Source organism: Rhipicephalus sanguineus, chromosome 3 (assembly GCF_013339695.2).
Source record: "Rhipicephalus sanguineus isolate Rsan-2018 chromosome 3, BIME_Rsan_1.4, whole genome shotgun sequence".
NCBI lineage: Eukaryota > Metazoa > Arthropoda > Arachnida > Ixodida > Ixodidae > Rhipicephalus > Rhipicephalus sanguineus.
Window position 1 is genome coordinate 191,650,636 of NC_051178.1, and position 12,665 is coordinate 191,663,300.

The following is a 12,665-nucleotide window of genomic DNA, read 5'->3' on the forward strand; positions in this document are numbered from 1 at the left end:
AACCCTCCTTCCTATTTACGTATGCATCATCAAACAAAACTTTCTAGAACAATAGCCAGGAATCTTTTCATGTAAAGTAATTTAACCCTGTATGTGTAATTTCAATAGATGGCCACTTTTCGGAATCCCGGAATCCGAGTCATACACCTTCGCTGCAGTGTACTAGAATACCTTCGCTGTAAATCCACAGTACGGGACAAGTGCGGGTGTGAGGTGCCCGGTGTGCAAACAGTGCCTATTCCTTTGCCTGTACTTCTTGAACAGAGAAGCACTTATCCTATACAAACATAAGCGTGCGCAGGGTTCCCCTTAAGGGGGGGGGGGAGGTTCGTAGCAGCACCCCCCCCTCCCAGTTATGTTAATGTATGCAGCTGACATTGCGCTCCCCCTTCCCTATTATGTCAATGTGTGGGGCTGACTTTGCACCCCCCCTCTTAAATGACCAGTTACTATTACTCTATTTGTAAGGCACATTAACTACATACAAACACATCAACAAGTGAAGCCTTAGTGACAACTCCAGGTGTTTTGTACACTATAAACCAGTTAGGAAAACATCAATTCTTTTTGCGGCAGCTTAGATGCCCACTTGGATGAATGCCCAACAAGAGTGCTTGCGATTCTAACCAGCAAATCGCATGCTATGCGAAGATCAAATTGGCACGGTGAAAAAAAAAAAAGCGGTTGCGCCAGCATAAGGCTGGCCAAGCGTGAACCCTAGACATTGTAATCATTTGCCTTTGTGCAAGTTCTCTTACTCAAATGTCACTGCACCGTTACCACAGTTCCAGCCTTGGAAATCGCAACCAAATAAGACATTGCAACAAACAACAATCCTTTTCGGAGACTTTGCTTTATTTTCTTCTTCTCTCTCTCTCATTCCTTGCGAATGGATTTACATCCTTCCAAAAAGGAGCCAGACGGGACGAAGGTAAACTTGGCGAGGTGTTATGTACAGAGGGCAGGGTTGCGACATTGGACCAGGAGGCGCGGCTATAAAAAAAAGGGAGAAGGGGGGGTGGGCGAACGCAGGGGAGGGGCAAGAAAGAGGCACCAACTCCTAGGACAGCTTCTTGGCTTTCTGGTACAAGGAGTCCACCACACGACCCATACTCTGGATTGTCTCCAGCGCTGCCTCGTAGGTCTTGTCCACAGTGGTGTTTTCAAAGATGATCAGCGCACCATCCCCTTGATCGAGGATCCCTAAAAAGAAGGAAACGAGTAGTCATACGATGTGGAAAACAAGCTAAACTTTTACAGTCCAAACAGGTGTAAAACATTCACCTAACATGGTTGTCACTTCCTGTGCCATAACACAAGTGCTCCCAGCTTTAAAGGGGTACTGACACTTTTTTTCGTAGGTGAGTTTACTCTGCCATACAACTCTCCTGTCTGCAGACGACTCTGAGCAAGTGTGAAGCTCAGCAAATGCTGATAAGATATTTTAATTTGATATTAAAGTCAATTTTTCCATGGTGCACCTACTGACATCCACACTAGCTTGACGTAAGGCTAAAGTACAAATTCTGGTGACTTCACGCAGCAGTCTGGCTAGTTGTGATGACGTTAGCTACCAAAACTTCCAAGATGGCCGCTTGTACATCATCAAAACTTCCAAAATGGCCGCTTGTGCGTCACCAACGGAGCCACGGTGCGAAGCGGCCATGGAACGTCACTATATATAGTGCCAGCACGCGACGAGAAGCTCATATCGTGTTGTGACGTCAGGGTACAGTAGGAACCGAAACTAGCTTTTAAAAACATGCTGTAATTACTTTTTTAGGGCGCACTCGCGCTTAGCACTACCTTTTCTAGGCTCTTGAGGGCTTGACCTTTCATTTGACGCAAAAAAACGACAACTGAAAATATTCGTGTCAGTACCCCTTTAAAGAGGTCATGAAGCACCCCTTGGGCTTGAAAAAACACATCCTGCGGAAAGCTGACACGGCTATGAGCTGCTCTGCAAAATATTACAGTCGTGCGCGCCGCGTAAAGGCCACAAGCGGAGCGCGAAGTTGCCGTTTCCTCAGGCGCCCTCTTTTCAAACAGAGGCCGGTTCTCACTCTCGTCGGTGGGCGGGGCGTCTGCACGTTGACGTCTCGGATCTGCCAGTTTACGTCGCAGCAGATACAGCATGCTTATTGGCTGATAGCCGGATGAGATGCGCTTCTTGCCACGGGTTGCCGCCACTTGCCCGCGCCGCACTCCTCAGTCTGCTAAATTTACACGGTAGCCGCACTCGCGCACGCGAATCACAACGGGAGAGTGATCGCGTTTCATGACTCCCGCTGACGTAACTTCTTTCCCCCGTGCCATCCCTCCCCATCTAGCTTCTAGTGCACTCGTCGGCACGAGAAAAGAGAGAAAGCGCTGAGAGCGTGTGCCAAACCCCGTAACTCCGCTCATTCTTGACGGATTCGAGAACTTCTTGCGGCAATCGATTCGGGAGGCAGTAAACTCCGATACTGATGTCATTAGATCATTATTTGGAAAAGTGTTTCATGACCCCTTTAAGGTAACCAAGATGCTCTTGCACAGTATGGATTCAAGCAGTTCTAGGAAAAACCATTAAGCAGCAATAAAAGCAACGAAAAGGTAGGTAGTTTATGGTTGTTTTTCACACAGAAGAGAACACAAGCATACCGGATGTTATACTCACAGATGCCACAATGAATGTAATGCTTTCTCTGATCTGAAGAGGCAGATTTTGCACTTTGAAATCATCAGTGCATCCTTAAGGGGGCAAGTTTATATTATTTAAGCTAGGATGATGAAAACTTCAGTGATTACATATTTTCATGTGCCGATCTCAAGTATAACACCATTATTTTAAAATGAGTTATTAATGAAAACATTGTTTGGTCACATATTGAAGTGGCTGCACGGATGCTGCCAAATTAAATGTCAATGGATTTTACAGATATCAAAGAGTTCAATGAGAGTACATTTACAGTTGTAGCTTTCCTACAACAAAACTTATGAAGCTTCATATTTAGAAACCCCACGCGTGACATGGCCATTTCCTTGCCATTGTCAGTGCTCGAAAAGTGATCTTACCGCTGAACTTCTTGTCCAAGATCATCTGGGACAGTTTCTTCTCCACCTTATCCTGTGGAACAAAGAAAGTATCAGGTTGCCATCCAGCTCTGATGAAGCATAACAGTGCTCAGCAAAAAATAAACATCTCAGGTTGTCCACTTGTGCAGAATACCGTGGTTAATGCCCTAGTGTGCAAGGTAAGCTATAGCATACACAAGAGACAAGTGCCACATGGCACACAAATCTTAGAGGCTATGTGCTTAAAAAAACGCCAGGCCTGCGCTGAAACCGCAGCACAGTCACAGCGAAAGCTGGAAGAGCGGCGTTTCTAGAGCCCGTTAAGCTCTCTTGGGGCTACAATACAAGTACACTAGAAAGGTACCCACTACGCCACAAATCCCGTCATGCTGTATACGTTGACGTGGAAGAGAGACGGGGGGGGGGCGAAGAACTTTATTGAGACCCCGAGGTAATGGATCATGCGCTTATGAGCTTCCTTGGCAACCAATACAAGTGCACTTGCGAGGAACCCACTACGCTATAAATCATTGTAATCTTACTGAGACCCCGAGGAAGTGGATCATGCGCTTATGGGCTTCCTTGGCAACCAATACAAGTGCACTTGCGAGGAACCCACTACGCTATAAATAATTGTATTTTTTTAGAAGTAGGGCAGCAGGCACTGTGCCATTTTTCGTCATTCTACAGAGAGCGTTGGTACCTGCTAAACGCATGTAAGGGATTATGCGCACTTTGTTGATTCTGCGCCTGATGACGATGAAGAATTATGGCAGAGCCCTTTTGTAATGGGTTGGAAGCATTCAACAACCTACTCGTTGCGCAATTAGCAATTGTTTGACGCCTGGTTACAGAATTCGCGTTGTGCGACGCTTGGTGCTTATTTTAATCTTCTACCACGCTATATTGCATATGCTAATGTGGTTCCTTCCCGACATGAAGCCTGTATAGGACCTTTTTGCAATGCAGTTTCAAGCACCGGCATGGCTCAGAGGTTGAATACTGGGCTCCCACACAGAGGGCCCAGGTTCGAACCTCGTTCCATCCTGGAATTTTTTTCTTATTTAGTTTTTTTTCTTATTTCGAGCGATACTGGTTACGGACACCGGCGGCGGCGGCGGCGGACAACTACGGCGCCAAAAACGGCCGGAGAAACGATCTCATAACAGCTTTCGCTGTAAAAGGGAATGCTTCAGAACACAGAGACTACTTTTTAGCACACATGCAAAAGTGTGAATTGTGCTCCCCATTATGAATAGAAACATTCAGATGGAACCATGGTACAGTAAAAGCTCGTTAATTCGGAAAATCGGTTAATTCGGACACGTCATCTGGTCCCTGTAAATATATGCATCACTCTATGAGACTGGGCGCTCGTTATTTCGGACAGATTTGACCGCAAATCGGATAATTCGGCGACTTTCGGGCCGCTGGCGAGGCTCGAAAACGAAAAAAGAAACATTCGGAACAATTATCGGCTTGGCTGACACTGGTTGAACGCCTTTTCTTCGCGCGTGATAGCGTGTGGGTTTGGCGTGGTGTCATTTTTGTTGCTTTGATCCCGTTGGTGTGCTGCATCGTTGAACGCCGTTTTATCGAGGAACAATTCAGTACGGCTCCTTTAGCTTGATCGTTGCTAGTGCTTTTGTGCTGACTTCTCGTGTGAACGCACTGTCCGCCGATGACAACGCCGGCGAAGATGCCCAACTACGAGGCCAAGGACTGTTTCAGGCACAGTGGCTTTGTTGTGCCCGACTCCAGCGATGCCGCTGGCCGCAGTGTCGCTGAACGACGGTGCCGATGACGGGCAGGACTTCGGAAGTGTTATGCCTGATGCAGTGACACTCGACGATTATATCGGCATTGATGGCGTTGCCACCGCCGGCTCTCTGACTGATGAGCAAATCGTCAAGGAAGTGATGCATGGCGACGAATCGTCCTTAAAGAATTTTGTTTTGGCACTGCAGACAGCATGCGAGCTGCTGAGCACCTTGAAGGGCTCAGAAAAATTGTGTCCGCGCGAATTTCTGCTCGAAAACAGACAAGCATCCGCGATTAATTTGTTAAGTAAAGGTATGTTGAAAAAACTCTTGCATTTATTGTGTTTATTTCGACCATTCGATAATTCGGACATTCGGTTAATTCGGACATTTTTTCCGGTCCCTAGAAATCCGAATTAACGAGCTTTTACTGTACACTGCTTGAGGGGCTAGAGATACACGCCGAGACAGTCGCAAACCCATATGTGCACACTGTAGCACCACCACTGTTCTCTTCACTGCACCCTTCACTTCATAGGTCAATGCATATACATGTAGACACACATGGTTGTCCATTTCAATTGGCATATCAAAGGTTCGGGACTTTCGTACAGCTCGCTTTCCAGGCAGTCGAGCCTGCCAATACTTTGAAACACAAAACAAGGGGAAGAGGAGGAAAAATCTCACAAGTTCATGTTATAGCAGAACTTAAATCCGTGCAAACAAGCTCTAAATTGTGGACTTCTGGATAAAAGGAACATGTTTTCACGATCCTTTCGAGTACATCTTGACGGGAGTGTACTGCAATTATGTACTAGCTTCAACAGCATTTTTTGCCAAGTAGAAAAGGTAGTATAACTTGATAGCAAAACAACCGCACACAACACACCATAAAATTTTAGAAAGATATGTTAAGCTTCCAGCTGCGGCACATAACATACTGTTAATGGCTGCCAGTATTGCTCAGGGCCATTGACATTGTTGCCCATTTTTCACTACCTCGAGCAACACGCAAACCCTTGGTAAGGAGTAGAAACTTCCCGGGCGCAGAAACAAAGCAGACAGGGTAAGCACCGAGGGTGGCTAAGGTAACTTATGACTGTTTATGGAGTCCACTCACCATGGGAAGCTTGATGGTGTCGGCAATGTGGGTAACCTGGACACGTGAGTACGGCTCTACAATTCGGCACAAGTTCTGCTCCAGCATGCTGTCGTAGAGGGTGTCTAGGTGTGCCTGTATTATGGGGTCATCCACCAGCTCGTGCTCATACTTCTTCAGTGCCTGTACAGAAATGCAAGAAAGGTTAACTTAAAAGCTTTCACTATAGGGATCTGTTAGAATAACAAACAGTTGGCCATGGTCCCCTGAAGTTTGTTTTACCAAGATTTCACTGCATTCTTTTGAAAATTTTGCTCATTGTAGCGATTGCACCCCCAAGTCGGTGTCAGTTTTTAGAGAAAAAAGCGCAATCATTATGCAAGTACAGTAGACTCTCGTTAAACAGAACCTGAAGGGACCAGAAAAATATGTTCAATTTAGCAGGAGTTCCGTTTACTGAGAGGTGAACAGGGATCCAGAGTCCAAGTACAAAACCAGTCATATAAGAGGAGGTTCTTCCATTCATTCAAGAAATTTCAATTTAGTGAGAGTCTACTGTAAATATGGTACGTCGCTAATGCATACTTTTAGATGAGCACAACATGGGATGATTCTATTAGAGTCTCGAGATCTGTATAAGTCATAACGTCACAAATCGAAGAGACAAAAGACAACTTTATCAGCGCTGGTGACGAGAATGACACACCAATGGCTGGGTGATCCCATCTTACGACCACACAGGAATTTACAGATGTGAGGCTTAATCTTCAATTTTAACAGCAACGTGCAGTGCTGTGCCAATACTCTACAGGAGAGACCATTTACATACCTCCTGGAACTCGGCGAGTGAGCGGCGATGGCTGGCCTTGGCAACACTCTTCATAGCTTCCACTTGGGGACCCGCGTACCGCAGCGCCAACTTGCCCATGACAATTGACTGCACGTCTTCTGGCAGGTTGAGCATGATCTTGGACAACAGCATGTACTTGAGTGCTATGAGGGCCTGTACAAAAAGCAAGCACATGCTGTTGCAAGACAGTATGAACTGCCCACAGGCAGGCACTAGGGTTCTCCCCACAGTGGGTGGCTGAGGTTTCACCGCCCACCATTCCAGCCGATTCCTCACCCTTACGACTATCCACCCATAACTGCCCACCTCTTGAACTTCAATTTTGTGACACTCGACGACAACATTCTGCAAGAAAAATCGAAGTGCACCCTCTCCTTTAGAGGGCTCTTGGTCATCATTTCAAATGAGATGCGTGAGCTATGAGCTGCTTGCAAATAAATAAAGTTTGAACAAATTTGCACCTCCACCCTCACTCACCCCTAGTGCGCACATGTATGGAACTGCTTGCCAATTACCGGAGCTGTCCACCATCTTGCAGAGCAAAGCCTCAGCTTGTTATTAAGCACACTACCATTATAATTAAAGCCTCAGGTATCTTTCATGAGTGGATCATTATAACTGACTAATTAACAGTCACATGCATTCATACATGCTCCTACACACAGGCATTCACAGTCGCTTCCAGCTGCACCTACTGGCATCCACTGACACTCATCAAAGCTCGTCAAAAGTGACACACTATTACTCAACTCGATATCATCTCACAAGCTTCCATTCTTTGTCATGGTTAAAAATGCCATAGGCGAGACTCTGGATTCATTTTGACCAGCTAGGTTCTCTGCACCCAATGCACAGTACACAAGCGTCCTTGCATTCTGTCGGCACCTGAACACAGTTGAAGGAGTAGAACCCATGACAGGTCGTTATAAACGTCATGACGAGCTCGCCTGCATTTGCCAACTTGCCTTGGGGGAGTCAACCGAGTCATAGCACTCAAATGCTTCGTAGAAGTAGGAGAAAGCTGTCTTGAAATCCCGTTCATCAGCAGCGTGCAGCACACCACTCTGCAGGTCGAGGGCTGCCTGCAACTTGGGGGGACAGTAGATGGCGTTGGCTGTTGTGCGGGCACTGGTCAGGGCAGCACGCGCCTTGGGCAGGTTGCTCAGGGCGTGGTACACCTTGCTCTCGAGCAGCTGTACTTCCACAAGCAGGTTCTTGTCATCCAGCTTCTTCAGCTCCTTTAACAAGCTGCTCCCTGCATTCAAAGCAATACCTTACACGCCATTCCGATTTGCTCTGTAAGCGATGTGCACCCCTTTCAGTAACTCAACTGGCATGTCAATATGTATTACCATAAAAACCGGAATATAGGTCGAATTTTTTTAAAACCACAATAAAAAGTTGACTCCCGTCTTATATACTAGTCAGTGGCAGAAAAAATTCGGAAGTATGGCCACTATGGGCAACTGAAGTCAACTGGTGCCATCACAATCACTGGCATCGCTTTGTTTACTACGAGCCTTGTGCCGTGGGCGGCCTAATTTTGAGTTTTTGTTGTTGTCTTGTCAATCTATTTGGGCTCTCAGCTGCATTTTTTCTTGTCCTTGACCAGTGCAAACAGAGAAAACGCCGATCGAGTTTGCGAAGGCATGTAGAAATTTGATGACACACTGCAAGTCTGAAGTGTATGAAAGATGCGTTCGGATGCTAGTGCAGGCAAATGTGCGCGAGAGCTGTGAGTAACAAACAATAACTGAAATTTTATCTTTGCACGGGTGTTGTCGTTGTTCCGTCTCGCCGGATACTCTCTGCTGCTTTCCGCAATGGCAGCTGCTCCAGTTACAGCAGCACATACGGCTACAATCAGCGGGCAGATTGAGTGCACCACAGAAACATTCGCTACTAGCCGACGCTGAAGGATCACATCACGACATGCAGCACTCAGAAGAAAACTTTGTTTCGCTCCCAGACCACAGCGTATTTAGAGCTGGAGATGAAGGCTGCAGAGCTTATCCGGGAGCTGCGCTCGCGTCATGATTGCTACCAGTGACCTCAGAGTGCATCCAAATTACAAATGTCATGACGGTTGCTACGTTTTACGAGATAATGCTTGAGCCCATATTCTGGCTTGCTGCCATGTGGAACTTGCATGTAAACACGTGTAATTAAATGGCATTTTCACTGTGCACCATTTGAAATTGCGTTTGTTTCATGGTAAAGGCACCTTCTCATAATTTAACTATTCTATGTACTTTTTTTTTTAATTTTCAGTAGTTCAAAGTCGGGGGGGTCAATGTATACTCCTACAACCCCCACTCCAGCTAGGGAATGCGGCTGTCTGGCCTCGGAGCCCCCCCCCGTCCACCATCCAAGGTGGCATTCCGCAAGCAGGAGTATGGCAGCTCGAAGTGTAGGCTGGCCTGCTGTGGAGCAAGCATTGTAGATTGTAGGCAAGGAGTCTCACCGACCACACTTGGCTTATGGTTGCATTTGTGCCAAACAGTGCAGCTCAAAAACAGGCCGACTGTTGTGCAGTCGTACCTGGACCGTCAAGCGCCATTTTCAACTCAGCTTCACGTAGCAGCATGCCATTCCTTTAAATCTTCTGCCCACCTCTTGCTCCCGCACCTCTGCATGCATCTGCTTTCTGGATACGGTTGCAACTATTTTAGGTGAGCATGGTAGTACAGTCAAACCCGGGTGTATATCGAACTCGCCAAAAAACGTTTATTAGTTCGATATACGGCATAATTCGATATAGGCCCGCTATAGGATTTTGACACAAAGGCACATAACAATAAGAAAAGTACTTTATTAATATGGTGGCTTACTTGTGTGCCCTACTTTGGAACAAAATAGTCCTGGATTTTCTTCTGTGTCAACGACATCGCTGCCTGCGACAGCACGCACGCCTCCACGTTGTTCAACGAGTCGGAGCAGCTGAGGCCGCAACCTTCCACATTCACGCAATAGCACCCGACCAACGCAAGTGCACTAATCACTTCGGAGGATGTAGGCAATGGGCAATCATCAATTTCCTTATTGCTGTCGCTTTGGCTCGTGGTCGGCACGACGTCTGCAACATAGTCCTCATCTTGTAGCTCACCCATGATGGCGACATCATCGTCCGCACTGACGAACTCGTCGAATGTCGATAGCTCCCGGGAACTCTGCCAGCTCGCTCCAAACGTCGGCGGAAACACCTGCGGTGTCTTCAGCGCTGTCATCAGAATTTGGGGTGTCATCACCAGGCATGCGGAAGCCGGCATGCCTAAAGCAGTTCTGGATCGTCTCCTTCGTGATATCTGCCCACGCTCTACTCAACATAGAAAGAGCTCCGAGCAAGTCGATCTTAAGCTCCCTGCCGACACGAAGGTTCTGCAGCAGCCTCTCCACCAGGTGCTTCCAACAGCCGGCTTTCAGTGCGCCTATAACGCCTTGATCCAGTGGTTGCAGTACAGACGTAGTGTTTGGGGGCAAAAAACGCAGCTCAATGTTGCTGAAGGTCGTACTGCAGTGGTGCGATGAACAATTGTCCAGGAGCAGGCACATCTTGCGATTTTCGCCTACCAAATCATCATTCCACGACGATAGCCACCTGCCGAAAAGCTCCCCGGTCATCCACGCTTTTGAGTTTGCTCGGTAGGTAACTGGAAGCGACAGCGCATTTCGAAAACACCGCAGTGCCGTGCTTTTCCCGATAACCAGAGGCCGAAGCTTTTTCGATCCGTCTAAATTAGCTGCCAACAGCACGGACACACGAGCTTTGTTTGCCTTGCCGCCGCAACACGCAAGTGTCTTGCTTGGCAACATTTGCCAAAATAGAGCGGTTTCATCCGCATTGAAGATATCTTGGGCTTGATATCTTGCTGCGATATCTCGCCAGTTTTCCTCTAGCCATTTGTCTACGCTGTCCAGGTCCGCCGCTCTGCTTTCACCTGTAACAGCTTTGCCAACGATGTCGTGCTGTTCTTTGAACCGTTGGAGCCAGCCTGAACCGCCTTGGAAATCATTCCTGCCAAGCAGGGAAGCAAGGTCCTTGGCTTTCTGCTCGATCACAGGGCCGGACACCGGGATGTTTCGCGACCGAAAGTCCACAAACCATTTGTAAACGGCCGCTTCAACATCTTCGTACACAGCAGTGTGCACACGTCAGGCGCCACGGGCACCTAGCCTTTTGTCCGACTTGGCCCTGATGTCTGCCTTGTTCTTCAGGATAGTACTCAAGGTGCTCCTTGGAATTTTGTACGCGGCGGCGACGTCGGACTTCTTTTCACCGTGCTCGACCCGATTTATGATTTCAAGCTTCGCGGCGAACGGCAAATTCTGCCTCTTTGCACAAGCCATGACGACAGCGCGCCAATAAAGTTCACAGAGCACCAACAGGCAACACCACCAGCACGGACCACGCTGAATGAGGACTCGAGGAAAACAGGCAGCAGCAGGCACACAAGCATAAAGAAAAAATGGCGCTCACTTCTACCACCTCCGCGCCTCGGAGAAAGCATGACGGCCTCTGATTGGCTGTAAGCGCTGCGCGCGGGCCAGGATCAGTTCTTGCAGGGGGGTGTTCGCCCGTGCACAACCGGGTCTAAACCACTTTTTCTAGGGTGGCGCCGGCAGTTTTCCCCGCCACCGCGAGGGAAAGCCAACTTGCTGGGGCACTTTTAAGGCACATGGAGTTTGATATATCGGTCGTCGTTGCTATTTTCGTTCGATGTAACAGTAACTTTTGCTATATATTCTCAATGTAAATTTACCGTGTTTAGAAATTTTTCGATATACGGGATAATTGGATATAAACGGGTTCGATATAGTCGGGCTCGACTGTATAGTGTCTTTGTCCAGAACGACCAATGAGGTAGGGTATGAAAGCTCCATCATCAATGTCAATTTCATGATAAGAAAAGTAAGCAAACTAAGACAACAATCAGCTTACCTAATTGAAGAGCTTCAGTGTAACGTCCGGTGTCATAGTAGAGGGCTATGAGCCGTGCCTGCAGAAAGATACCATTGGATCAGTCACAAAAGCAATGTTGAACCACCTCTCCAAGGCTAATACCCACAATAATTCAATAATTAGCATGCTCCACCAATGAGGAATTGCGAACACGTACAGCAGAACCCCACTACACTATTCCATTCCTGAATGCTGCATTTTCCTGGCTGTTATGTCGTTTTTTGCTAGTTTCGGTGCAGCTCCTGTAGGGTCCATTATACATACATTATACACTGCCATTGTGTCGCAAGTGTGGAACCGTTCCTGTATGATACATCGAGAAGTGGTACTCTGAGCTGACCCTAATGGCCATGGAGCAGAGGACAGCGGCCATGTTCACTTTTCACATGGTTTCACCCACCTTGTCTATGGATCAGCTAAGCAAAGTGGCGGGGCGACGCCGATGTCGTTTTTGGTTTTTGCCAGCAAAAGCATGGCCTTTGAGATAGGTCCATATTTGATATTTGAAGATGGTGCCTATGACCTGCTTTGGGCCTGAAATTGGTTTTGGCACGTACAGCTTAGACGTGTAAGGCCTTCGAGATGTGTTTATGTTGCCCAGTGAGCTGTTGCAACGCTGTGGACTCATCATTGTCAGACATGTTTCCTGTGGACTTTCTGTGAGCTTTCGCACTGGTCATGGAGCGCACTTTGGGTGCCGAGTTCTTTCATGCCTTCATCTGTTGGTGCCAACAGAGTCACAAATGGCGGTTACGTTTTTCTGGAAGACGCTGTTCTCATCCCTGCTATTTTATCTGCTGACGAGATAGTGGTCGACTGTACCAATGCTTCCACCAGTGACAAGAGTAAGTAAATGGAGCAGAGGTCACATTCCCGGTCACTTTCAGAGATCACTTTCATTTTAGCAAGGTATTCTGCCACCTACAAGCCACAATACTC

The 12,665-nt window shown here is 47.4% G+C and overlaps 2 protein-coding genes across 6 annotated transcripts in view; both read right to left on the reverse strand.

Moving 5' to 3' along the window:
- The window catches only part of LOC119387921 (5'-AMP-activated protein kinase subunit gamma-2), a gene marked incomplete in the record, with an annotated part of 450,148 nt that overhangs the window by 300,192 nt on the left and 137,291 nt on the right, over window positions 1–12,665 (reverse strand).
- Window positions 908–12,665, reverse strand: part of LOC119387929 (26S proteasome non-ATPase regulatory subunit 11) — a 219,464-nt gene continuing 207,706 nt past the window's right edge. For all 5 annotated transcript variants that reach the window (XM_049413761.1, XM_049413762.1, XM_037655506.2 and 2 more), the window contains exons 5-10: window positions 11,706–11,763; window positions 7,732–8,021; window positions 6,746–6,919; window positions 5,938–6,099; window positions 3,058–3,109; window positions 908–1,203 (exon numbers count right to left, since the gene is read on the reverse strand). In XM_049413761.1, coding sequence (XP_049269718.1) covers window positions 1,061–1,203; window positions 3,058–3,109; window positions 5,938–6,099; window positions 6,746–6,919; window positions 7,732–8,021; window positions 11,706–11,763 — 879 coding nt within the window. In that variant the 3' untranslated portion in view covers window positions 908–1,060. The remainder of the gene's footprint in view (window positions 1,204–3,057; window positions 3,110–5,937; window positions 6,100–6,745; window positions 6,920–7,731; window positions 8,022–11,705; window positions 11,764–12,665) is intronic.